We start from the raw sequence: 24,631 nt of genomic DNA, 5'->3' as shown, positions 1-24,631 counted from the left end.
AAAGATCTCAACATCTCATTCTTTTCCCTGTCCTGTGTGACCCAGTCCCCTGTCTCCTTCAGCAGCAGGCACTCACTTTCCCTGACCTTCCCTTCCTTTTGTCTCCTATGTATGCACAGAAGCCTTGTTGTCTTTGACATCCCTGAATGGATTAAATTCCATGTGAATTTTGTCTTTCTTAACTGTTTCTGCGTGCTCAGACTAGTGTCTCTCTATTTCCTTCATGTTACTCACACTTGCTCCACCCTCTGCATCCTTCCTTTTAGTGCTTGAGTTTTGACAAGTCTCTCAGTGTGTGTCTTTTTTCTTGCTTTCTACTTGTCAGAATGAACCAAGCACAGAACAAGAAATTGTTGACACAAGCTGATGTGAAATCCTTAAGCTGACTGATGTACTAAAGAGGATTGCCTAATGTCTTGTTTGTTTTCTGGGGCTTCTCACTTCAGGTTTGAAGATGTTCAAATGGTCAGTACCTTTCTCATGGTGCTTTTAGGTTGTATAAATGTGCTTTTCCCCTGCATTTGCTGTATCCAGCATATTTGCTAAAAGGCTTTCAAAAGAAGCAAAATACAGTCTCCTTTCCCACAGAATACAACTCCCTGTCTTTGTTACCAAACACAGTTGCCCACACACTGATTCAAATACTGTGAATCAAATGCATTCCTAACTCCAGGCCAGACTTTTTTCTTCTCATATAAGTGAGTTGAAGGAAAAATGAAGAGTTGATATAGTTTAATGTCCAGTAACTGGAATATAAACTTGCATTCTACTAAGTATTGCTGCAGACTGCACAAGGAACCTATGTATTTTCCTTTGGTGCTGTTAGCATGTTGTAACCTTGCAATGTTCCTTTTTTAGTTGTAGTATTCCCTCTGCTTGTGTTTATAGTCAAAATGGCTTCTAAATGTGCTGGCAGAATGCTGCCCCCTAAAAGTGAGTCTCACATTTTTGACTTGCTCATCACAAGTCATTAATACTGAGGGTCTTACCTGGGATTATTAGTAAATGTTTCTCTTTGTCCTGCTCCCCTTTTGTTATCAGATGAACCAAATAATACAGACAGTCCTAACCAGGCTTGCTTCAGAAGGAAAATGAAAACTTAACTTCATTTGTCATTCAGAGCAGAAGACAGCAAGGTATTTTGGATAAGGTAGTACAGATAACCAGTAGCTATAGCTTACCATACTCATTCTCTCCATTTTATTTTTGTTACACCTTAATCATTCATTGGTTCAGATGGAAACAAAAAGACTATTTATGTCAGCCTGGTGACCACCTGAAATCTGTGTATTTATCATTTTGAATTTGGCTGTAGACTGAGTCTTTCCAGTCCATGATAAGCATTCCTTGTTGTGACTGGATTCATTCATTTCCACATATTTGAGCTAATGTGTTACATGGAAAGGACTTTTATCCCAGGATAAGGGCAGATGCAGAAACATGAAGAAATAATGAGTTTCTCATGCTGGCTTTTGAAACACTTGAGCATCTGTGGAGGTTCTTTGATGGTGCTACTAGGGTAGCAGAAATTGAAGCAACATGTTCATTTGCAGAGGAGGAGGCAATAGTCAACAGTGTCACTGTCCAAGTATGTTCTTTTAAGTTTTGGCAATAGGAGATGCTTGGCAAGAAAAGCACATTAGTCTGAGGTCTAAGGACCTGAACATGCCAGTGGAAATGGGAAGAAACATTCAGCTTGACTGTGAGAAAGGAATGAGAGTGAAGCTGATTTTTGCTGCTTTTTTGTCAGTCTTATCCCTTAAAAGCTTTCAGGCTGATCAATTAGCTGTTTGTCCCTCTTTGAAGTCACTTTTCCCCCTTTTTTTCAGAATGCCCTGCAGTGGTATTGCAGGGTGGTTACCTGAGGGCTCAGGATCTCAGACATTCAGAAGGGGTATTCATACTTTTTTATGTAAAGGTGTTCAATATTATATTTGCCATGAGGCTTCTGGGCTTTCCTAGGGAATAGCAGCAAGCTCTGGGAGGCTTTGAGAGCCTGGATAGATCCATGGGTCTTTGCTTTCCTCACAGCATGAGACATGGGGTAGACTATTTCAGTGGCAAGGGACCTGCAAGAATCACCGTGTTCAACTGCCTGATCATTTTAGGGCTGACCAAAAGTTGCAGCACGTTGTTAAGGGCACTGTCCAAATGCCCCTTGAACACTGACAGACTTAGGGCATTGACTGCCTCTCTAAGGAGCCTGTTCCAGTGTTTGACCACTCTCTGAGCCAAGAAATCTTTCCTTGTGTCAAGGCTGAACATTCGCTAGAATCATAGAATATCTTGAGTTGGAGGGGACCTATAAGCATCCTACTCCTTGCAGGGCTGCCTAAAACTAAGCCATATCACTAAGAGTGTTGCCCAGGTACTCTTTGAACTCTGTCAGGTGTGATGCTGTAGGAAATACAAAGTCATCCCTCAGCCTTCTTTTCTCCAAACCAGACAAAAGGACATGGGCTGGCCTACCTGCTGCTCTGAGCAGGGCAGGGGCTGAGTAGGCTGGGCAGCAATGCCTGCTCTTGCTGCAGTGAGGGGGCCTGCTTGATGCTTGGCAGGTCCTCATGGTGAGAAAAACGTGATCATGGGCTTGGCTCACCCCCTAGTTGTATATGGGCCTTCTCAGCTTTCCTAATGCTGCCCCACCTCTCCAGCCCTCTGAGCAATTTAGAGAAAAAGCATTTTGTTGCATTTCATCTGTGTGGACTCTGGCACACTTCAAAGGGTGAAAGTCTCTGATATCTCTTTCTTTCCCAGCCACTTTTTTTTCCCTTTCCTCCATTACAGCCACTGCTATGCTGTCCTACCCTGTCCAAAACAGTCTGCTTGTGGTGGAAAGCTGAGCTGGTGGAGGGGAGTCTGGTCTTGTGCATGGAACTGGTTCAGTCGTGGCAGGGACGGCTCTGCTCTGCCTAGAAATGTGTGGGGAGCACACCCACCTTCTGAAAGGTATTTGATGTTCTTACCAGCTCATTGGCAACTGTAACAGTATTTGGGGATATAACTGGGTTGCTTTCTGGGCCAAGAGCTGAATGCCCACCCTATGCCCTCCACCAGAGGTATGTGCTTTGGAGATCACATCAATGCCATTTCCAGCCCTTCAGTGATGCAGCTTGTCAGGCTAATACTAATTATAGGAGTGGTTCTGTCATTTAGGCACGGCAGGGATACCATGATATTTAAGAGCAAGAAGCCCCCTTCATCTTGGTTTATGCATCACTAAGTATTCTCTGTGGCATCTTGTGTGAGTTTTGTCAAGCCTAAGGCATTCATTTCTAAACATGAGCAATGAAATTGTTTCACTCAAGACCACAACCTTCCATGAGTGACACTTGTCCTCTAGTGCTCATTTTTGGGTTGCTAAAGCACTTATGTTTGCTGCTGTCCATAGCATGGAAGAGAAGCTGCCTGGGGCACTCCTGAAGTTGAGTTTGACTGTTTTCCAGGAGAGACTGTGAGCTCTTCTTCTAAATCCATTTTCTGCCCTCTTGATCTAAGTCTGCAAGCCCAGCCTTGACACCTGTCTGCCATCTGCGTCTGACAGATACAGTGACCTGAGTGTCCCTCAGCCTTGGTTCCCCTGTGCAAGGCAGGGCTAAGGGAAGCATAATACTTTTCTCAGGACATGCAGATATTTCTTTCTTTTGGTCTCTGTGACAGCTTTATTCACACCTTCTCTAAAGCAGAGGTGGCTTCCAGGACTGATTAAACCATTACTTGCGTGGAGACAAAACATCCTGGTTTAGCTCACAACAGCCATGACTGTGGTGGGAGTGGTCCCCTCCTCTGCAGGGTGCTGCTGTTCCAGGGAAAAGGAACTCCTGTTTCCAATTTGATGAAATTTGAGCTTTGAATACAGTACTGCAGATCCAGCCACTCTTGCTGCATTTTGTAGAGGATTTTTGTCTCTGTAAATATTATCAGCAATTAAAGTGCCATTGTGCATGTCCCAGGGAAGCATATAGCAGTAACTCTTCAGATATTTTCTTGGCCTTCACCCTGGAAATAAAGTACTGACTTTTAGCTAAATTTCATGAAAGTAAGCATAATTTTTCCTGGTGTGGAAGTTCAGGCAGGCTTTAATAACTGCCTGTGTAATTAAATTGCTGGTATTCCACCAACCTGCAAGGAGCAGCATCTCAAGAAGGGGTAAAAAAGACTGTGCTATTTTGTCAGCAAACAGTGACACGAACTTTGACATGTTGGGGTGTGGAGAGATCAGAGTATCAGTCCTGTCTCCCCGAAAAGGAAATAGTCTGAATGAAAGTGTTGACGTTACAATTGTTTGCATCCAGTCTGTGACAGTTTTCTCATTCAGACAAGATTGTTGTGGAAGTCATGTGCTTTCTTGCTTATCTCCTTTCAAAAGCTGAGCTGCATTTGGCACACTGCTCCACTGCACTTTATCTCTGTTCACATACACCTAAGTGTGCTGCTGCAGCATTGTACTCGCCTCTGTAATTATGCTGATCATTTGCATGGAATTTCCAGCCAGCAGAGATATGTCATACAAATAGTTGTTGCCAGGTTGAATGAATTATCCCATCAGCTGGGAGAGCAGTGGTTAAAATTACAGCATATTTTGTAAAACATGTAGTGAGAGATGTGTAAGAGTGCTGGGCTGTAAAGGCAGACCTACACAGGAGCAGATTGGGGCCCCTTTCCAGCTTTACAGCCAACCTCTTACCTGGCTTCTGCCTGGGTGCAGAAGTTCAGTGGTTTCTTCCTGACTGTTTGGGGCAGCATTGCCTGGAGACTAAACCAAACACTTCCTTTCCATTCCTGCTCTTCAACCTCACCCCAAAGGTTCTGAAAAATATACAGGCAGGGGCACACCTCTGTGCCTGGGATTCCCTGTGGCTGTGAGAGGCTCAAGCCTCAACACCTGTGACCTGGAGACATTAAAAGCAGTTTTAATGCAAAAACTGGTATAGTATAAAATACTAGCATAGGTCTTTAATGAGTGGAATATATACTACTGTTTCCTGAGGCTCAAAGGTCTATTGATGCAACAAATGCAGCCACAGAAATTGGTGGATTTCTTTTGCCAAGTTTTCTGTTTCTGGGAAACTGTTCTTTGACTTTGTTCAGAAATAATTTTCAGTCCAGATATGTTGTGAAGCAGTAGGAATTGCTCAAAAAAGAAGCTGAGACACATTGTATGAAGCTGGTCAGCAGCTGCCACATGGCCAAAAATGCTAATGAAAGGCCCTGGCTCACTGTGTGAATGCCTGGTGCATATAGCAGAGCATATGTTTGCTAATGGGAGCCCTTCTTAAGAGCTATGTCAAATAAAAAACAAACAAACAAAAAAAACCCCACAAAAACCCCACAAAACCCCATAAATAAAAGAAATTTCCCCACTGAGCTTCATCTCCTGAGGACTGGCAAATGTCCCTGGGCTGGAGCAGATTAAAAGATTTTAAATTCTTTTTCCTTTTCTTTCTTGTTCCCATTCTCAGTTGGATCAAATGGTTCCATAAGAAATACCATGGCAGGCAGCTTTGTGGTTATCATGAAAAAATTCAATTTTAAATAAATCAATAATCTGAAATTAAACTGGAAAGTTGTTTAAAGTTCACGGTTTGTTTGTTTATTTATTTCTTTACTTTTTCCTGCTCAAAGGCAATTTTGCCCCTCAGAGCTGAGCTGTGCCCTGGTGTGCCAGGGTTCCTGGTGGGGTACCTACCTGCTGAGCAGAGACCTGGCACTGCAGCTCACTCTGGGTGGGAAGCCCTGGAGACTTGCTTGTCTCCAAAGCCTCTTCCTCATCTTCTTCAGTCGTTCAATTCCTGGGTATGCTTTTTGTGTCAGCTGGTGGCAAGAGGGCAGGAGACTTCCCTATCTCTACCTGTGTAGAAACAGTCAATAAATTTTTTTGGAAAGAACAGACATTATCTGGCCAGGCCTCTTGCATTGTTCAGTAGGTCAGTAACCTGCACAGAGCTGGGTTTTCCCCATGACTGATAAGAGAATTCAATAACATATCTCAAATAAAAGAGCAACTCTCTGTGCTGCAGACAGAGCAAGATAAAAACATGAGCCTATATATGGAAAACTAAAGAAAGGCCTTTGAAAGACCAAGTTTGTGATAGGATTTCTGGTACTTTGCTGACACAGTTTAATCAAACTCAGTTTAATCTGAGCTGGTTAATAAGACTCTCAATAAGGTGATAACTTGTTTGCCTATTATAAAAATAGCTACAGTTCAGAAATTTTGCACCTTTATCCCTTGGCCTATTTTTAGTTATGGTAACTACAGTAGTGATGTATTTCAGAAGTTAGGTAACACAATCATGGTGAGTCTGACTGATAAAGAGATGAATTGAGAGGAATAGAATTGCTTCCAATTCAGCATGATGATGTGGAAAAGTTATTTTTCCAAGCAAATTTGATCTGGTTTTGAAACTGCTCTCTCAGCCTCATAAGAGAGATGACATGTGACAGCACAGGTCTAGCAGAAGAAATTAAGAAGGAAATGTCAGTAGTCACTCTGTCCACACTGGAGCTGTCTTAGTGTTGCTTCTCATTGACAGGTTCTTAGAAGATCCTCAGTCTGAACTGAGATATATCTTGTAATTTTTTTTCCATTTGTTTTTAAGGGTAGACTTCCTTTGTGCAATGTAATCCTATTCAACGTTAGCAAACAGCTTCTGTTGACTTATGATGTCTGCTGGGGTGGACATTGCAAAGGAGTAGACTTTCCAGTCCAGCAAGTGAAAGAAGGTTTCTGCATGTTGGAGATGTGAGTGCAAGCACCAAGTCAGCTGCAGCCTTGTGTGACTGAGCATGACTTCTGTGTCCAAGCTTTTCAGTTATAAATTATCCTAAACAGCACTTCTTGGAATCACAGGAAAACAAATTAGTAATTTAGCACTACACTTTTGGGACCTATTTTGGGCAAGTTGGAGGCTCATCTTAAATCTCTTGTGATACATAAGCATCTATCTCTACACAGCAATATTCAGTGTCAAAATAAAATGGGAGACAGGCTCTTTCCTAACAATGTACAAACAAAGAGTTTGATTAATAGTAAGATCTCATGAATAGCTTCCAAGGACTTGCATTTGGCAGCATGGGGCATTGATTTGGATACAGCGCTTGTGCTTTTATTGGTGCTGATAACACAAGTGTTGGAAGTGTTTCTCTTGTGTTGGAAGATAATTGTACAAGTCGACCTGCTGCCACCCAAATGTGTCTTGAAAGATAAATGAGAAAAGATTCTGTGGCCTGTAGTTTCCTGGAATGTCAGGTGCAGAGATCCCCTCACAGAACATGTGGGGTGCCCTCTGTAACCACAGAGTGAGTAAGTTTGCAAGGGACTATTGGAGATCATCCAGTGCAACCTCCCTGCTCATGAGCGGTCCCTGGGAGTGCATTACTCAGCATTGTGTCCAGATGGCTTTTGAATATCTCCAACTAAGATTTCCACATACTCCCTGGGCAACCTGTTCCAGTGGTCAGTTACCCTCACTGAAAAGAAGCTCTTCCTTAAGTTCATGTGGAACTTCCTGTGGATAAGTTTCTGCCCATTGCTTCTTGTCCTATTGCTTGGCACCACCGAGCAGAGCCTGGATCACACTCTTGGCACTCTCCCTTCTGATACTTATATATATATATATATATGGGTTCTACTCTCAATTGTCTTTTCTCGAGCCTGAACAGGCCCAGTGCCCTCAGCCTTAGTTAATGAGGTGCTCCAGCTCCCTAATCATCCTTGTAGCCCTGTTCTGGACTTGGTCCAGGAGATCCACAATAATCCTCAAGTGGGGATCAGAATACCGTGATTTCATCCCATATCATCTAATGAATGTGATGAAGGTCCTAATGCCCACCACACATGCTGAGGAAAAGTCCCAAGAGCTGAAATAACATCTATGGGGGTAGCGGGTGTTCTCTATGGAGTTGGGCTGTACTCAATTATTCTTTAGAGCAGTTTCTCTGGGAAAAAAAAAAGTTAGAGATATTGCATTTGTGGGGAAATGTGAACTTTGCTGCATGGTTGCTATAAATATGAGAAAGATTCACTTTGCAAGTTGGAAAAGCAACTAATAAAGTTTCTTTGGCATGGTACAAGGAGCTTCTGAGAACAGTGTCTGGAGTCAGGGTAGCTGAAGACTAAAAAGAGAATCCTTTTTTTGAGCAAAAGAGGTATTTCAGCTCTCACAGGTAAAAAGGATTTATAGAATGAATTTGACTACAGGACGGATGGATTCAGATCACTAAGCAGCAACACATGTTCTTTCTTGGGGTTTTCCATTTGTGGTTTACCAGCCATGCCACAACAACTGTCTTTCACTTTTCTGTGAAAGTGAGTCCATTTCTCAGAGACTTGCTCCAAAACTTGCATCAAGTGTTGCTTCCTGTGCATGTGTTTGAGTTGCCTGGGACATGTAGTTCATGTGAGCTGCTATCTTTAATGAAGGCAAACAGGGATGCTGGTGCTCAAGTGCAACACTGATCTGGGACAGTACAAGGAGCTGGTTTCAGTTCTGGAAGCTGGAGTGTTGTATCTCTGCTCTGCTTGGGGTTGTAAAGCTGGGTGAGAAAGGGGTGTATCAGCCCAGGTTTGGTGCTGCCTTGAGGATACTGCATGGCTTTTTTGGACTTTGTTATGTGAATCAAAATAAAGCAAAGGTGGTTAAGTCTGTGTTGTGCTGGTCTCCTCTTGTCCTGAGGGCTTTGGAAAGGAGCTCTTGTATGCCCTGAGGGATGTGGCTCAAAGTAGAACTGCTACTTTGGCTGGGGCAATGGCTTGGGGTGACTTGGATTTGTGTGCTGATAGATTTAGTCAAACATCCATAAGAATGAAAGGATTTTATTTAAAATATAAACATGGCACATGAAGACAAAACTATGTTATTACAAAACTCATGTCCTTTGAGAGGTAACAAACAACTATCATCTAGGATTTATTTACCTCTAAAAATAGCTGGAACTCTAAACCAATTGAAAGCATAGATTTTGCAAGAACAGGCTTTTGCATTTAGATGTATCCATAAAGTAGCCCAGAAGTAAAAAAATCCAGCCTATTACATAATGCAACATATTACAGTGTGACTGCTTGGTCACTTCTTACATCTGTGAACCATTACAGCTTCTTGCAGTTGCAGAATATAAAAGTGGGAAAATGTTTAGAGAAAAGGCTTCTGTCAGTTACCAAAGAGGCTGCACAAAACAACTGCAGGTGATAGATAGTGAGGAAAGGTCTGCAGGACTTCTTACTGAACCCCTAGGAAATGGTTACCCTGATCATCCACACAGGTGCTATCCACATTTTTAAGGTGTCTGCACGCTTTCTTCAAGCAAGTCCCTTTAGGGTTCACTGAAGATTAGATCTAGACTCCGAACATATCTAACACCTGGATTCATGGGCGTGAGAGAAGCACAGCTACCCCAGCTAGGAGCCTCCTTGGGGGTATTGCTTTGACAAAAGCTGACTGCTGCATTATTGCCAAACGGTTCTGGTTCCATGTGATGGGAGAACAGGACAAAATTTTCACGTGCCTGGGACTTGAAAGTGATCTTGACATGAAAACTCAATGTCCAAACTCTCAGTTGACACCAGAGTGTCTCCCACACACAAAACAAGGGCATACAAGGCTGTGACTTACAAAAACGGTACAATTTTAATCTAGCAGGAGAAGCCAAGAGTTACAGAGCTCAGATTAAAATTATCATCTCCATCCCCACGTGACAAGGTGGGGAAACTGTCCCACCTGGGCAAGAGAGTCAGTACAGATTCAAAAAACTCATACCATCAGCAAAGTTCACTGCAGCTGGTTTCTGTGGGGGCCTGAAACAGCAAGGCACATGCACTGGCACAAGGAAGCTGCAGTTTTTGGCTTTCTGGACATTCATGGACAGCAGACTGATATAGTCTGCTTTTTTTTCCTTTGGTTTTGTGGTTTTTTGTTGTAGTCTTTTGATTTTTTTGTGGTTTGTTGCTGTTGGATGAATAGAGGCATGAGACACAAGCAGAGGTTCTGTTTAAAAACTTGAGTTTAAAATCCTCCCTGGAAGCCACAGGAGAGTGCTTGAATAAAGATTCAGTTGAATCAACCAGAGCTCAACTGTGTTTTTTGTTTCATCCTGCAAAGGATAAGTCCAGGTAACCCAACATTAAATAGCAGAAAGCACCATTTCTAATGGTCAGAAATCCACTGCCTGTTCTCACAGTATGCAATGGCTCTCGTAAAAAGGGAAAATCCTCTTTTTGGTGGAATATTCAGCAAAAAACCAAAATGTTGCTATCAAGTTCATTTAAAGTAGGCACATTTCCATATGTTAAACCGTTCAGTGCTTAACCCCCCATCATTTTTGGAGGCCTGGGTCAAAATGTTCTGCCTAGTTCTGTACACAATAACATGCAGCTGGTGGGAACCAGACTATGAAAAGGATGTACTGTAGAGAGAGACACATGGAAAAGGTTACAATTCTCACTTTGCAGAGTCCTTCAGTTTTATTTCTTTATTTTAGCTGTCTTTCTTCACATTCAGTAGTCATTGTTGGGGTAAGGCAACACAGAAAGAACTTCCCATGATCCTGAGATGCAGCTGCTTCTGCTCCTCACAAAGTCCTCAAAGATGACGAAGAGACTGGACGGTCACCAAATTTCAGTGGCCTGGCACAGAGCACTCGAATCCCAGGCTTGCTGCTTTCCCCAGTGCAGGGGCTCAGGTCACTGCCAATCACAGAGAACTGTCCAGAGTGGTTTATTGGAGTGGTGTGTACACAATCAGTGGCTGAAATGAAAATCCAGCAGATTTTCCTGTCCCTTGTATTGGAGAAGCTTTATTTATTTATTTATTTGGCCGTCCCTCTTGGCAGGAATCTGTCACTTGTATTACGAACAATGCTGCCACTGAGACAGGGAGTGATGCTTCTCTCAACACATCTCCAGCTGCCAAACTGTTGGCAGGCTTTCTGGTTAGGCGGGCTCTGCAAAAACAGAACAAATTCTTTTTACAAAAATAAAAAAATTAGAAAAAACTCCCCCAGAAATAATCACATCCTAGCATTGTTTTTCTTACGTATTCAGTGGAACAAGCTGCAAAGTTATGGAAAAGATGTATCCATGCTGCTGAGGGGAAACTGTCTGGCATGAAGTTCTGTCTCTGCCTGGACACCCAAGACACTGGGGGCTTTCTGACCTCATGCTACAGTCTGGAAGTGCTCTGTGTGACTGCAAAAAGTGCACTCCTGCCAGCATCACCTTCCCTTGTAAGGGGATATCACAAGTGTCAGCTTGGGTTCATTTTAAACTACTTCAGAGAATGAGAAGCACAAATCTTGTCTGTGGTCATGGGTAATCAGCTTCCTCAAGCTCCTCTCAGGAAGTGAAGTGATCCCTCCAGAGAGTGAGTCAGAATTGCCCCAGCTTGGGGTTTCTCCTCACTGGAGCACCCTGCCCCACTCTGCAATGTATGTCTGGAGAAACTAGCACCACCAGGATGGAGTTATTCTTCTTTACAACCTGCCTTCCTCACAGTTTCCAAACTATTTTTTTTATCTTTCTAATAGCAGAGCTAGTTGCAGTAATGTTTTTTGGTTTGCAGTATTTAGGATTCTCCCTGCCCATGAAACAATCTGACCTTCTTCATAAAGTGCCAGAAGGACATTTACATCAGTATTGAAAAGCAAAATGCTGTGGCAGAGCATCCTCCTGGGTGCACCTCTGCAGTGACTTATTCCTCATCTGCCACACAGAGCCTGCTAGAAAATACCGGTGATTATTGAATTAGGCTGGAGATTCTCCAAGAGCCATCTTTTTTTCCCAAGGTAGCACCAGCTATATTTCTACATGATTCCTGGTGCTACTGGTTTTCTCTTTTGTTAAGAGAAAATAGAACAGCAAAAAACTGGGACTGATGGAGGCTTGACAGCCTAAACAAACTCTCTGCCTCAGTGCTCAACTATCATTATCATTAGACATTTTTTCTTAACATCTTAAATCTTCTTTGTTTAAGTTTGTTGTGCTTTAAGTGCTGTGTCAGCTGGGTTAGCACAATAAATAACTTGTCCCATCCTCTCTAAGGACGCTCTGAAGAGGGTTGTTATTGTGTCCTCAATCAGCTTTGCCTGCTCTAGCCTAAACAAATCCAGTCTTTCATCAGAGATCACATTCCCTAAATCATTATTTCTCTGGTATTGGTCCAAGTTGCCTTTAAATTGGGATGCCCAAAGGCTGATGGGTCAGCTTCTGATAGCAGTGAGCCACCAAAGCTGCTGTTTGACGTCCTTCCACAAATAGTGTGGAAACATGTCAAGGAAAAGACAGTGTCTGGAAGGCAAGTGTCTCTGCTTCATTCTTGATGAACGAATCATGCTACAACAGCCCTCAATGTAAGATATATACTCTTATTTATGTCACAGAGAATTTATGACCAAGGTCAAGGGATCTAATCCAGTAGGGCCTGGTATAAGTAAGTCTGGAAAAGAAGTTGTCCTTAAAGGAACTGCTTGTGTTATGTTAAGGTAGTTCACAGGAACAAAAGGAGAAACTTTCTTTGTTTTAAGGAGAAAATCCATTCTCTTCTCTACCTTATGCTTCACAGGAGACAGTGCCTGTTGATGTTTAGCAACCACAGATGTTGGAGATCAGGCTGAGGTCTGGAAAACAACTGACCATTAACCCAGTTTCCATGACCACCAAAGAAGTTCCAGAAAAAGATTTTTTAATTTAAGGGTTATTCTGCTTCTGTTTGATCCTATGAGTTGGGTACCTTCACAGCACCTGCTACAGCAAACTATGCTTTAAATACTACAGTTTTGGTGAAACTACAGTATTTTCTGCCTGTTTTGCAGAGACACACAGTCATTTGCTTGAGTAGAAACCATCAAATGAGATATGAAATAGGCAGATATTTCAGCCTCTCTGTAGTCTCAAAGTCCCCTGTGCTGAGTTTGTTTTTCCAAGTCCATCTTTATTTTTTTGCCCTATTTTAATTTTTTCCCAATATATTATATGATAAATGACTTTTTAAACCAGCTGACCTGCAATATTGTGTTCTTGTTTATAAGAAACATGAACACTGAAGGTCTGAACTATGTGATATTTTTTAATAGGAGAGTGCTTGCTATTTTATTTTAGTTGGATGTATATAGACTCAGGTTCACAGACACAAAGAAAATTATGTTCCTGTATCCCAATTACAGACCTAGGATGTCCCACCTAAAAAGGCAGGGAACAACCATGTGGTGATATGTACTGAGATGACATGCAGTGATAAATGGTCAATGTTGTCCAGACTTGAAAAATCAGCATTTAAAATAGATTTTCCAAATTTGATGCTGCCTTCATGGCAACGGAACTTCAGCACAGTTGTAGAACAAGAAGGGAGGGTGGATTCAGCCTGTATGTTCCGCGTTCCCTGTTGATTCGTCATTTCCTTTGGCCTGAACTGTTGAAGGAACTTCTGGGAACTGAGACTCTTGGGCTGCCTTTGGCAACACTTATGGAACTTGAGGGAAGGGCTGACAGAAATAGGGCTCCTACTTTACATGCTTGAGTTTGTAACATCCAGCAAGTCTAATCTAAAGGCTTTGTGCTGAACTTGAGTACTGAAGCTTTGAAGTCAAGTCACCCTTCAGACAAATACAGAAATATATTTTTAATACTTACAGTTGAGTCCTCCTTCGTATTCATTTGGTTGGACATCTGTTGAAACAAATAAATGTAGGATAGATAACTATAGTGTTTATCCAAATGAGATTATTATGAAGCAACATGCACCAAAGCTGAGGGCTCAATGTTCTAAATGCTCTTTGAACAGCAAAATGCTGCTCATACTCTGTTTGCTTACAATATGGGTTACTATTTCAGAAAGGACAGATCTGGGGCTTGAAGTAAGAGCCTTGCTTGGGAGAGAGTCCTGCACCTCTCTTGGGTTGTTCTTGAAGGAAGGACAAGACTTCTAAAACAGCTGCTGCAGATGCTGGACAAGATCACCACCCTGACTTCTCCTGCTCCCTTCTGAGGAATCCAGGATGCCAGCAAGGCCAAAGAGGGCATGGGTTGAACATTTCTGCTTCACACTGTGCTAAGCAGAGTGAGCTACTGACCTCAGTCCTCTTCCATGGAGGGGCATCCACTCCATCTGTCCAGAAACAGCCTGCAGCTGACAAACTATGGCCTGAACAGGCACAAAGTCTGTTACTGCCACATCCAGGAGTTAACTCCTGTGAAGCTCAGGTACACGAGGAGAAAACCACTAAGAATAACATTCCCCAAGGCACTATGTGTCCTTCACAGGGCACCCCAGGTTCTTCCCAACAGCATGATTTCCTTCAGTGTGCATTTCCCTGTATGCAGGCAGCTTAGTCATACCTTCCAGTGACACACTGGATAACATTAAGTGTTTTGGCAAGTGAAAAAGGATTCTTAAGACTTGATCATGCAAATGAAGTGTCTTATTACCTGTATAGGACACCAGATTGGAGGACCTCCGTCTCCACAGCCAGCAGATTAAAACAGCTAGAAGACCTAACAGAATGACAATGGAGACGATGCCAGCTGCTTGAGCAACTTTTCCACTTTTTTCTAGGTTTTCTGTGCTAGAATCATTGCTTTGCTTCTGCTGTGTGTCTAGAATGAAATAGAAAAGGGATGTGGTAAGGTGTAGATTTTCACATTTCATACCAAGCAAATATTTCACCACATTGCACATGCATAAAAAAATCTGAAGGACCAAATATTTGTGCTATTTGTATTACTGTGATCATGGTGATTTCTTGTTAGCAAAGCACATCTCCAGCTAATAATGTCTAATAATACAATACCAGTTTACTCTTCCCCATCATCATACTGCATCCATCCTTCTTTCTTCCTTTTTCTTCTTTCCTGCCACCTTGAGAGACTATGTTTGGGCTTGTATCTAGACTCAGTTAAAAATAAATCTATACAGAATCTATAATGTAAATCTGACCCTATTCAGAAAAGTGTTTCAGAACACTTTCTGAAAGCATATTCAAAAATCTATTTGCCTGAAATTAGTGGAGAATCTTAACCTTCAGTTTGCAGCAGTAGGTTTCAAATCACATCTCTTACTATTTCAAGTGTAATGGTGCTTTTAAAACAAACAAAAAATAGAAATATGAAGGTCTGCTGTTCAGGTACACAGGTTGTGGGTATCCAGCTACAGTTACAAAACCAATCCAACCTTCTTGCACAAGGTTGCAGAAACCTGTGAGAGAAAGGGGTGGCTGGAGGTAGGACCAGGAACAGCAGTGTGATCAAAGAGCCACCTCCAGGTAAAGCCTTCCCACTCCAGATAGCTTCTGTACATAGTTTTTTTGAAATAATTACATCCTGCAGTGGTACTACAGCTCTAACTTTACAGCTTCTTTGGTTTTTAAAAGCTTTCTGGTTTTGTGAAGAGTTGAGTGGCTAAATACTTGCTTTTAGTATTGATCCCTCACATCAGCAATAAATAGGGCACTATACTTGTGCTATTAGGTGTATTGTTCTGTTCAGCTGATATTATCCATTTGCTGCAGACCTACTTTAAATAGTGCACTGTATTGATTTGAGTTTTGGCGACTGAAAACTGAACTTTGAAACTGGGTAGAGTAAAAAGTAAATATGAGTGCTGCAAAGCAGCTGAGTAAGTGGTCAGAAACCATGGGGTTAGTGCGTGTCTACAGACAGAGACATGCTGGCTGATGTGCCTGCTATTTGGAAAACGTGAAGCAGCATGAAGGGACTTACAGTTGGCTGATAGATTTTCCTGCAGCATTTCATTTTCTATGGAGCATTCTATTTGCATGTTAGAAGTGGCTTTCACCGTCAGGGTGCTGAAAACACTGTAGGTGCCATCGGAGTGGGGGATGAACTTCAGCGTTGATGGAATCAGGAGGCTGTTGTTCATTTTATTTATCCAATAAACATTGGGCTTTGGGTATCCATTGCCAGACCTGCAGCTGAAAGTCACCTCCTCTCCCGTGCTGTTTCTTATTGGGCCACTGAGTATTGGTTGGCTGTAACTAGCTGAGAGCAAGAGAAAAAGAAATAGTCGGGTATACTTTGAAACATACTGAAAAGACAAAATTCTGGTGTGGGCTCTGAAGCAGAACTTCTGGGTTTCACACGACCTTCATAACTTGAAAGGGAAACACCTGCAGGTTTGGTATGTAAGCCCAGAGAGCTGAGAGAATTACTGGAAGGGCTGAAAGTTAAAGCCAAACCCAAAGGAAGAAAGCAACTTCTTAAGCTGCTGTCACCCAGCCACGTGCAAGAGCCTTTATATTAAGGAAAAACAAGATGAAAAGAAACACCCACTGGGTAAACAGTTGTTACAGGTATTCTCCCAGTTTTAGATTCCCTGTCTGTATGATTTAAATTAAGCAGACATCATTCTAGCAAAGGAGTGAAGGATGTTTCTAAGTTAAGCTGTGCTTAAATATAATATTGAAATAGCACAAATTTGGAAAACTGAAATGAGAATTTGAGTGAATATGTGCAAGTGACACAAGTTCTTACCTGCTAAACTGAGAACCACTTGTGCCTGGTGAACCACTCTGGGGCGTTCATTTATCTCTTGTACTATGCATTTGTATGTATGTTTATCACTCTGGCTGACGTTTAGTAGTAGTAGAGAAAAATCACCATTTTCCAATCTATCCCAGAATAATTGAGTCCTGTTTTTAAAGTGAATACACTGATTGCTGTTGTTGTCTCGCCCAGAGATCCATGCATGTACAACTGCACACTTTTTTTGATTGGCAAGTTGCCAATATACGCGTAGATTTTTTAATTGCAAGTCTCTTTTTTTATAAATGCAACTTAGTGTAGCGTTGTCTCCAAGTTTACTGACAATGTTCTTCTCCTGTGCAATAACTGCAAGATTAAAAAAGAGATAAAAGGGAAGTTATATGGAAAAAAGGTAATTATTTTCATGTATATTCTACCACATAAGGACTCCAGTATTTGTTTTTATAACAGGTGGGTGAGTGTGCTCACTTCATAGTCATTCCTACCCCCTGACTTGCCAGTGGCTAATTCTCTCCAGGTCCATTTGTCTGGATATTGTCCAAAGGGACCTTTTCTCTGAGGACCAACCAATCTTAAGCATCCCCAGCCCCAGGGATACCTGCATGTTTCACTTTGCCCACTGATTGCAGACATATTCAAGTCCTAATGCTTTAATAATCAGTTCTTTTTTAAATAAAGAAAAACGCCAAGTAACACCAGATAAATCACAAGAAGTGGAAATACTGACAAGAAAAAGAGTGCTACCATTATTTTGAGACTCAAAAAATTAAGAAGGGGAATAAAAGCAGTGTTTCTCAAAGCTGGCAATTACATTTTATTGCTACTGTTGGTGACACCACCTCAACAAACACACATAGCTGGCAAACCAGCTCGCCCAGCTACCTTCAGTGACACATTCATTAGACATTTAAAATGCGAGGGTCACCTGAGGTAGGTCAAGACTGTATGTGGATTTCAGGAACAGTTTTCCTGCCTTCCAGATGCAAGAAAGGCAGCCTCTCCTACTGGTGAGCAAGGGGAAGGCGTGACCTGACTAACAAGTGTGCAGAAAGCACAGGGAGTCTGAAAGGACCAGCGCAGCTCTGCCTGCAGCTTCCCTGCTGAGGTTGCACCACCACTCCTTCACCCCAGCAACCAAAACCTCCTTGGTGCAACTGGTTGCTGACACCAAAGCAGTGCATATGTTGTGTCAGGTTGGAGGGGTAGGAGGGAGTCAGACATGGGGGTGGATGGGAGAAATTACATCTGTGGAAAGAGATTATGTGGGTGGATGATTTAGGGAAAGAAAAATGAACGGAGTGAAGGTTTGGAAATGCAGAAACAGGGCATGGTGAGGTGGGAGGGAGGCATCATTAGTAAAGGGGGACCTGCCTTTGTGAGGGTGAAATGAACTCAGAAATAGCTCATTTACACATCTGAGTTGGGCACCCTGGCTTAAAAATACCACTGAAGCAGGCATAGTACTTGCAGGGAGAAAGGCATGATATTTCCCAGGCCCTTCCTTACCCTCTACTGGGTGAGACAAGAAGTTACAGGTTTGAGCTGTAACACAGATGCTGTGGCTCAGACTTTGGGAAACCCCTTTTAACAGCAGAAGTGACACCCTGAGGGAAGAACAGGGAACCTTCATCACTGGCATTCTGCAAGAGCAGGCCAGCTGGCATCTATTGAGACTGAGTCTGGTACAGTTAGTCCTCATAATGGGGCCAGGTAATTTCCTTGATGACTTTGTTGAGGTCCTTCTTGGTGATTAAGCATGAAGAGAGGAGAGACAACTCTAAAACCACTTGAATATCACCAGATGAGATGTCATTTAACCCTACCTTTGTTTTGCAAGGGATATTTTGGAACTGTATTAAAAGACTTACTACTATTGGCTGCTGGATACTTTGGATAATTCTGGTCATGAGTATGCAAGATGTTAGATCTGCTTGTCAACTGCCCACATTACTGCACTCCTAAGACCTTTTGTTGACTCAGTCCGCAGGCATGTCTCTGAAGCAAGCAAAACAATCTGAGCAAGAGCATCTATAGGGTCCCTTGCTGTTCTGTGCAGTGAAACTGATAAAAATGACTGTTCCTTCTTTCCCTGATGCATGTCAGGGAAACATTTCACATGGAGAAATTCTTAAGTGTCTTGTTGAAAGCACGTAGATGTTTATATTGTACATTTTACAATTACTTTTTTTATTTGGCCAAGTATATTAGAGGGAGGGCAGCTTCATTTGTAACTGAAGTTTTCTGCACTTACCAGCTCTCAGGACATGAAGGAGAAGTAACAGAAATCCGTAGCTAAAACAAAAAGCAAACAAGAGTGTTACATGATTGACTTTAGTGCCTCTGTTGTTTAAATAAGAAACAAACCTACTATTGATTGTTTTAGTATAGTGCCAGAAGTAGGTAAATTAGGTACTGCTACTGTAATGCCTCATTAAGTATTTGCATTTATGACAGCTGCAAAACTTCTGTTCGTACAACATAACTGTGGGTGGGTGGTCAAGGCCACGAATAGCAGCAAAATGCACTAATATTGGAATCAGAGCAGAGGGCATGAAGCTGCTGTTGTGCCTGTTTCTCTTGTGAAAAACAATCTGGATTGACCTGCTGGACAAATGGATCCTGGAGACTACCTGGGTCACTGGGAGGAGTGGCTGCACAGGTCAAAACCCAGGTCCTTCATATTTTTGTAGAAACTCAGGGAGTTATGATTTTATCTGGTTAAATGACAAACAGCAGCTGACCACATTGCCCACTGGTTTGTGCACTCAGTAAAAATGTATAAACAGGAAATGTGCTGATAGTGGATAGCAGTGCAAAGGTTTTTCTGGACAGAATTTGGTGGGTTTGATTACTCAGGAGGGGCAATCTATGGAGGAGTTACCCAAGGGTGTTATAGGAAATGGATGCTATAGAGAAACCCAGTTTAACCTGTCTGTAAAGTGCAAGTGACTTAACTGTCATCCCAAAGGTCTTTAAGGAAGAAAAATTCACAGCACTTTCTTAGGAGTTATTTTAAAATAGCCTTTCACCACCATGCCTAGTTACGCATTGTGGTCTCCAGAGTGCTGTGGGAAGTGCAAAGAAAGGAAGCTTCTGGAAAGGTTATGGAGGGAGAGCTTTGTGGCTGTAGTTGCCCATCTTGATACTGTCCCAGGTACAGTAAGTTGGCAAAGCTGAGCTGAGGGGCAGAGAACATGAGCGCTGACTCATTGTCAGCGTACCCAGATCACTCCTGCAAGCAAGCAGGACTGCAAGGCCACATTCCTTTCCCCATTTGTTCTCAACCCTCATTTGGGCCCAACACTTAGCCAAGGGCTGGGGCAATGGGGAGAACTGCCCCCAGCAATCCATGTCCTGGCAGGAACAAGCTCCAGAATCTCCCACACAGACTTCTCACTGCCTTCTGCCCAAACCAACCCTGCCCTGCCTAACTCTACTTTTTCCAACCCCTAAGCTACGCTCACTTCCCCAGCAGCCATTTCTCACCTCCCTTTTCCCCATCATGCTTTACAACATCCCCCCTCTCTTCCAGGTGCCCTGCCCTTTCTCCACAGCTTCTGCTCCTCTGTCCAGCCAAGCATAGGAATTCATAGTCCACTTGCCAGGCATAGCATCACTGCTGCCCAGCTTTACTCCTACCAGCTGCCTGGGTACAACTTGAGTCTCCTCTGCTATGGAGGAGTGTCTCTAAATCCCACCTGCCTCCAAAAAAGTTATGATCATGCCAAACACATTAGGTTTCCCATGGAGAAAGCAGAGGACAATCCTGATACAAAATCTGCCTCCACTTGTAACCCCATCTCCGGAGACTGAGATAGAGAAAGTTTAACAGAGAGGCAGTCTGAATAGTGTTTCTTTTATGTGAAGAAAACACTTTATTTGTCTTTTCTGCATCCTTTGTAATGGTGTGATAGATGAACTTTCAAAAGTTTAAGTGGATGACCAGTACAGAACATTTCTGCTCTATTATTATTTTAGTAAATCTGCAATCAGCGCTAAAAGAAGTCTCCTAAGTAAGCGTACCAAAACATTCCTGAGAGGCAGCTTTGCTCTGTTCTGTCTCTCATAATGACTTGTGGTGGCTTTTACACGTGGCTTTGTATTATATTCCTGTTGTATTTTTTACTGTGGAGAAGTCATCGCTTTTGTGCCAGGCTTGCAGGTGCCTGTCTTGATGATCTCAGCTTAATGGAGCCCTTAGTCTCTCTTAGTCCTGTGCCTGTGTTTGTTTTATTATTCCCCACACAAATGGAAACTATGGATATAGCAACTCACTTGAATTAAATGAAAACAATAACTGACTGTTCTTTAAGGGACTCCTTAGGGAATTTCCCATGGTAGGCTTTTGCTACTGCCAACAAACATTCATATAGTCAGCCAGAAGTGATTCTCATATGCATGTATACAAAGCAGATACCAATTTCTTATTTTAATGAATGATGCACAGTCAGGATTGGACAGATCCAGAAACATGTTATCCTCTTATTTGGGGGAGGTTGCAGCTGTGGTAGTGCGGGGGCAGTGTCAACTCACCATGTTCCTCTGGAACAGAGCTAATTCTATGCTCCCATTGGAAAAAGGGAGAAAGGCTCTTGCCTGCAGAGAAATCTCACTCACTTAGCTCTTGTGTCCACCACACTAGCAATGAGCTCCAGTAAGGGCAGGTAGCTGCACTAGTTTTTTAGGTTCTCTCTAATTCTTTATTTTCATTTTTTTTCCAGTTTTCCCCCACACCTTCTCCCTTTGGTAAGTTTTTTTTAAAATGCCCTGTGCAACAGAATAAAGTTTCACTTTCCTTCTCATACATTCTTGTTTGATGAGATTATTCTTACCAGCGTTTTTCTACCTCTACTCATTTTAGAGCCGTGGAACGTTGCTGCTCTGGCGTAACCTAGCTAGGCAAAAGATGCCCCGATGCTTTTCATTATAACAACCCCTATCTGAGATCCTCTTTGCCCCCTAACCTTGTAGCGACACGGCTCTTCTTCGCATCAGCGGGTGCCCCAACCAGGTTACCCGCGGAGCTTTTCTAATGCTTGCTGTAAAGCAGCGCTTACCTGGGCAATAGAAACCGAGTGAATCATCTACCTTCGGCTAAATCTCCATAAAATGCCCGTTAATTGCCTGTACTCTCGAACGCGGAGAGACGGGTTTCTGCTCGGTCTGACGGGAGTCTCTGGCAACACTCGTCTCCCCCTGCCCTTGGCCCCGCTCCCGCTGCTCCAGGAGCACTGCGGGACCCTCTGGCGAGCGGGAGCTGCCGCCCGGGAGCCTTCATCACAGCAACCCGCTGTCCGGGGGTCGGGAGGAGTCCCCTCGCCCCTGGCTCCACTAAGCAGCCCACGCCCGCCAGCGCTCTCCCTGCCTGGTGAAGCAGCAAAGCTCGGCTTTCCCCAAAGGGGATGAGCATCCCTGTCCCGGGACAGCCGGCGTGTCCCCCCCGTGCCCCAGCGATGCAGGAGGGGGTCGGCAGGTCCCCTTTTCTCGCGGCCCCGGGTCACTACTCACCCTCGCGGCTTCATCGTACCCGACCCGTGCCGAGCTGAGCTAAGCTAAGACAAGCCGTCAGCTGCTCGCTGTGAGCCGTTCCCCTTCCCCGCCTCCCCCTGCCGGGGATTTCCGTGTTCGTGCGCCCGCAGACGGTGCATGGCCAGCCCAGCTACCGGGGCTGTGCAAACGCCGGAGCCCAGGCATTGGAGATGCGAAGGGTCTCGGGGACTCGCAGATCCCTACAGACCCCTTCCCGCTTGGCCCCCGCAAAACCATCGCCCCCAGGAGGAGGGCACCTGTGCCCCTCACCGCCGTCTCTGGGAGGACTGGGGAGTCAGTGCTGGACTCCTGCTTTTGCGATGGCACGAAGAGAGGGGCATCTTTTTGGCTCTGTGAGGCGGAGCCCGATCCCACGGCCCCGGAGGGGTGGGCAGGGTACTGCGCCCGGCAGCGCTCAGGGTTCTAGAGAACCGTGAAAGTTGCATTTCAAAATGCAGTAGGTCTACGACCACATAGTATTTTTATTATTTTGTATATTTATTCTTCTGCATTTTGTAAATAGCTAAATGGGATTTGGTAGAGAGCACAGCTGCGCCCGAAGGTGCCGTAGATAAGAGCTCTGGCAGAGTCGCGTTGGTGAGGGGTGTTTTAGCACCAGTGGCCTGTATGAAAACTGTGGTTCACAGTCCCGGCGGTTTCGTTTCTGGCTTTACATCAGTGGCTTTGTTTGACTTATTTGTTGTCAGGCTCCTCAGCCCAGCTGGGACTCCTTTGCCAGCGTTTGTGACACACTCACCGTGAAGCTGTCACGGCCGCGCTGTAATCAAACGGCACCGCGTCAGTAGCCGAAGTCTGCAGCATTCCTGTTTCATTTTCCATTTGTCCTAGTCGGCCTCGGAATAACCAACTACTTTGTACACGATGAACGTGAAACTCCAGGGTTGTGCAAGACCTGCAGGTCTCGATGCCGTTTCCGCTGCCAGCCAGTAGCAAGAAGGGGGGCTCTCGGTTTGGATCTTAAAGCTACATTACTTCAGCTTAGCTGTGTATCACTGATACACTTCACATTAGTGACCGGTTTGGGAGGGTAGACTTAAATTTGTGCGAAATTTAAAGCAAGATCAACATTCTGACTGAATCAGAACATGTTGGCAGCAGCTAATTCATGTCTTTCACTGAAATGTTTGCTGATGGGATATCCTAGTTTGAGAACTACTCTTTTGTTATTTTGAGTGCTGTTTTAATAAGAGTCACTTGGTGAACAGGAATGCCCATGGAATCAGTTCTTTGTCGCTAAAAGCTTTGCAACTTTAAAAACTTGTGGCTTAACTTTATAAGCGAATTTTTAGAAACCTGGCTATACATTTGTTATTTCTAAAACGCGTGGTTTGAATGCACTCCTTTCCTGTTCTTTGCAGTGATTTCTATCATGCTTTTTTCACACATGATTAATAAAAGCAGGCTATTACTACACATGCATATCAGTTGTGGTTGAAAGGAATTTCTCAATAAGCAAGAAAGACAAATATGTCTTCATAGCCAGAAAACCCTTTGGGATTTGGAAAGATCAGGTACAAACCTCTTCACTCCCTGCACCAGGCTTTTGAATCTGCATTGCCTGAAATCCCTGATGAAGTTTTAGTCATAAGGCAATCTTGTCTTCTATTTCTCTTCTAAATGGTGTTCATTCAGGCCCAGCCTTAGGCAGGTCCTAAGTTGCCCCTACCTGTAGAATTCCTCAGGGGGCTTGAAATATAAGGATATTCTTCTGCCAGTGACTCCATTCCTGTGGCACACACTGAACAACCCTGTGGTTGATAAGAGCAGCTCTTACTGCCAAATCATTGCCATTACACATAAGATGTTTCTTGGGAAGTGCTCCCCTATTTCTTTCCACACAACTGAAACAGGAGAAGCAGCTACAGTGAAAGATCATTGCAGCTAATGTGGCTTCTCCTGTTTACACTGAATAGCCATGTATGTTTATTCTTTTAGACACAGATTTGTTAATATGCCACTTGCTAACAATGTCAGAATATTTGACATAGGGTCAAAATAGGGACCACAGTTACATGATCTTCCTCTTGTAGGTATCACATAAAAGGTAAGACGAACAGTAACAGTCAAGGATATTTGAAAAGCCCATGTGAAATTTTTGACCAAAGATGTGGCTCCTCATCCTTACTACCATACACCTTTAAAAAAAAAATCAGACAGACACACCTGAGTTCCTAGAGTGTTTTTTTTTTTGTAAAAAAAGCATGATTTGTTGACAGCTAATTTGTCCACACCACCTGAAACAAATTAAGGTATCTAAAGCTGTCAGAAGAGGAAACTAAGTCCTTATGGCTTGTGCATGACAAATATATTGCCTGTGGATGTTGAAACTAGAAACACTGGCAAGAACTGGGGCAAAAAGAGGAGGAAAACAATATCCCATTTTTTTCAGGCTGTGAGACAGAGAATTGATCTACATAGTAAAGAGTTAGAGAGCTGTTTGTTTGCAAATGGATGTTGTGCAAAGAGAACAGGTGAATCTGCAAAACACACACCTTCACTGCTGAGCTCATTAACACAGTTATTGAGGATCCAAAGAGAGTGACTGGACTTTGTGAAGCAGACCTCACTCTCTCTTTATATATAGAAAAA

General features: G+C 43.3%; 1 protein-coding gene across 1 annotated transcript; it reads right to left on the bottom strand.

Moving 5' to 3' along the window:
- Positions 1–8,802: 8,802 nt before the first annotated feature.
- On the bottom strand, positions 8,803–22,109 carry ICOSLG (inducible T cell costimulator ligand). Its single transcript, XM_071565964.1, has 7 exons — positions 22,001–22,109; positions 18,744–18,784; positions 16,481–16,837; positions 15,710–15,988; positions 14,420–14,587; positions 13,625–13,660; positions 8,803–10,941 (listed from the first exon to the last, which is right to left on the bottom strand). Coding segments are annotated over exons 1-7 (897 nt in total). The 5' UTR covers positions 22,015–22,109; the 3' UTR covers positions 8,803–10,939.
- Between the last annotated feature and the right edge of the window lie 2,522 nt (positions 22,110–24,631).

Source organism: Pithys albifrons, chromosome 1, assembly GCF_047495875.1.
Source record: "Pithys albifrons albifrons isolate INPA30051 chromosome 1, PitAlb_v1, whole genome shotgun sequence".
In the NCBI taxonomy this organism is placed as follows: domain Eukaryota; kingdom Metazoa; phylum Chordata; class Aves; order Passeriformes; family Thamnophilidae; genus Pithys; species Pithys albifrons.
The sequence above is the reverse complement of the archived record's forward strand: the minus strand, read 5'-3'. Positions and strand labels throughout refer to the sequence as shown.